Source organism: Penaeus chinensis, chromosome 22 (genome assembly GCF_019202785.1).
Source record: "Penaeus chinensis breed Huanghai No. 1 chromosome 22, ASM1920278v2, whole genome shotgun sequence".
Lineage (NCBI taxonomy): Eukaryota > Metazoa > Arthropoda > Malacostraca > Decapoda > Penaeidae > Penaeus > Penaeus chinensis.
Genome location: NC_061840.1, coordinates 13367658 through 13370157, shown reverse-complemented (window position 1 = coordinate 13370157; position 2500 = coordinate 13367658). Strand labels below are relative to the sequence as shown.

General features: G+C 36.2%; 1 protein-coding gene across 1 annotated transcript in view; it reads right to left on the bottom strand.

The window, feature by feature from the left end:
• Positions 1–2500, bottom strand: part of LOC125036947 — an 868716-nt gene that overhangs the window by 816529 nt on the left and 49687 nt on the right. Inside the window, exons 2-8 of the mRNA XM_047629908.1 lie at positions 2120–2274; positions 1670–1840; positions 1393–1482; positions 1043–1241; positions 773–909; positions 443–637; positions 155–336 (exon numbers count right to left, since the gene is read on the bottom strand). Coding sequence (XP_047485864.1) covers positions 155–336; positions 443–637; positions 773–909; positions 1043–1241; positions 1393–1482; positions 1670–1840; positions 2120–2274 — 1129 coding nt within the window. The remainder of the gene's footprint in view (positions 1–154; positions 337–442; positions 638–772; positions 910–1042; positions 1242–1392; positions 1483–1669; positions 1841–2119; positions 2275–2500) is intronic.

Below are 2500 nucleotides of genomic sequence, written 5' to 3'. Positions count from 1 at the left end.
AACATGTAAAATAATCATGCATATTCTAAAATATTTATTGCCCAAGAAACTAGATAAATAAATTATAAATTTCAATAAAGACCCACAGAAAAAGTCTGATGATTTTGGATGATAACCAAACTGAGTGGGTTAAGTTATTAAAGATGATACACACCTTGACTGTCGATCCATCGCCTTGACTCTTAGATCTTCCCATCTAGTGTTGAGGAGCTTCATCTGCACTCGGACTTCTTCCTCTTCCTCTTCTTCCATCACTCCTTCTTTTAAGAGTCTTGATCCCTCTCCTAGGACATCTCCAATACCTCCCTGCTTTGAAGTTAGCTCCAACATGAGTTCCTGAAAGAAATTATTTTATTTGCCCATAGAACTGCCTTCTATATGGATAAACATGTAAATTCAGACAAACGGTGGTATAAAACATTCCACTTAGATATGAACTTACCTCTAGGTCATGGAACTGGTCCTTAACTTCTTCTGTAGAATTGGCTATGGGAGGCATAACTGCCAGTCTGTCTTCAGCACCCAGGAGCCAGGTCAAAACTTCTTCTAACGTGCGCTGGTATTCCCCTAGGCCAATGCTTACGTTTGACAGTGGCCTACCTTTACTGGCAGCCTGCGCAACATTTTCACTGCTTGTCTGTGGTGAGAAAAGAGTTCAAGTATTATAGTACAAATTAGTATAGGAAATTGGAAATCAGTATCATAAACATTTTCTAAAGAATAAAGAAATAAAAAATGCCAGTAGAAAAGTCTCACAAACATCCAAACTTACATCAAGAGAGAAAGAAGAATCAGACTGTATTGACACATCTAGGCTCTCCATTGTGAAAGAACCATGAGGAAGTGCTTGGAACAGGCACATCACATACATCATGATAGATTTCTTGTCAGGAACTTGAGAATTGACATCTGTAAAATAAACAAAAAATAAGATTGTAAATGAAATATTAATTTGTGGAAGAAAATATTATTTGAAAAAAATATGCATGATATTGTCCAAACAATACACGAGTGCTAATAAAATATACACTAAATTCCTCACCTTCTGGATCTAGAAGTCTTTCAATATTAAACTGTTCATTTGCAAGTCTAAAAGCATTTTCAAGCCGAGCATACGGGTGTTTCCGAGCCATTACTGTCCAGTCAAATAGCTGAGGGCGATGGCTATGAATGAGGGCATTGAAGGCCAGGCCATCAGTCCATGAAGTTGTGAAGTTTCTTACATCAACTCCATGATAGCCCTGGAAAGTGGGAAAATGGAATTCACTACTTAAGGAGAGTATAACTCAATGTACAATAACATAATCCACATTACAAAAATACGGAGCAACACGAATGGAAATAACATCATTTTTATTATCAAAACAAGTTATGAAAAGATTCTCTAGTAACCTTTGTTGTTTGTCTACACCATGCCAACAGAGTCTTTTCTAGATTTGTCTGCTGTAGGTCTGACATGACATCCTTCAAGACACCTTGGACCTGTAAAATTATGACAAAATTACAGCATTGCAACATAATATCATGCTGATATTATGAAGTATCAAATGTAGTTTACATAACCAAAATCCTTCCTGATATGCTTTCTTGTACCTTATGCACAAAATAGCATTTCTCATACTTTCATATAAAGAGACCACAAATAAAGATAAAAAATAAATAATCTTACCTGCCAGTGAAGGATAACAGCCCACACCAGTCCCAGTGTGAGCTTTGCAGAACCATCCACAATGTGTTCATTGGATATATTTATTAGCTTCACATTATGCTCTTCCAGAATAGAGAGTGCTCTGCTGACATTATTTAAGTGGTGTACCCGCATGCGCCCCTTTTCACGTTTCTGTTTTAATGTAAGGGGAGAGATTCATTCAACTAAGATTCTGTTCTTAAAATCCTATAATGAAATCATAAAAAAATATATATATATACATATATACAAGACTTAAGTATGTGACCTTCCTGATACACTCACATCCCAGACAGTCTGCACACAAAAATGCCTCAGTGCACTTTATGGCTTACAGGTTCCTCACATGGCAATCTCATGTGCAATCAAAAGCAGTCACTCAAATAACTATTACACCTCCAAAACAAAAACTTCAGACAACTTCCAACTTACATAAGTTTTGTTTGTGAGCACCTCCAGGAGTGCCAGCAGGCGTGTGCCATCCCGCAGGTCGTAAAAGAGATCTGTGACAGGCGGATGCTGCCCTTTGGCCAACTGACTGTTGATCCATTTGGCAAAGGTTTTCTTCTGTACATCTTCACGCTCATCTGGAATGAGAAGAATTCTGTAAATGTCTGATCTTTCATATACAGCCTTAAAAATAAAGTGTTAGTCATGACAATGTATGGTAATGGTAATGGTAATGGTAATGGTAATGATAATGATATTGATAATAATTAAAATTACAATGGCAAATATAGTTATAATTATGATAAAAAGAAAAATGAGAACAATAACAATAACAAAAACAAAACAAAAGTAATATTAGCAACA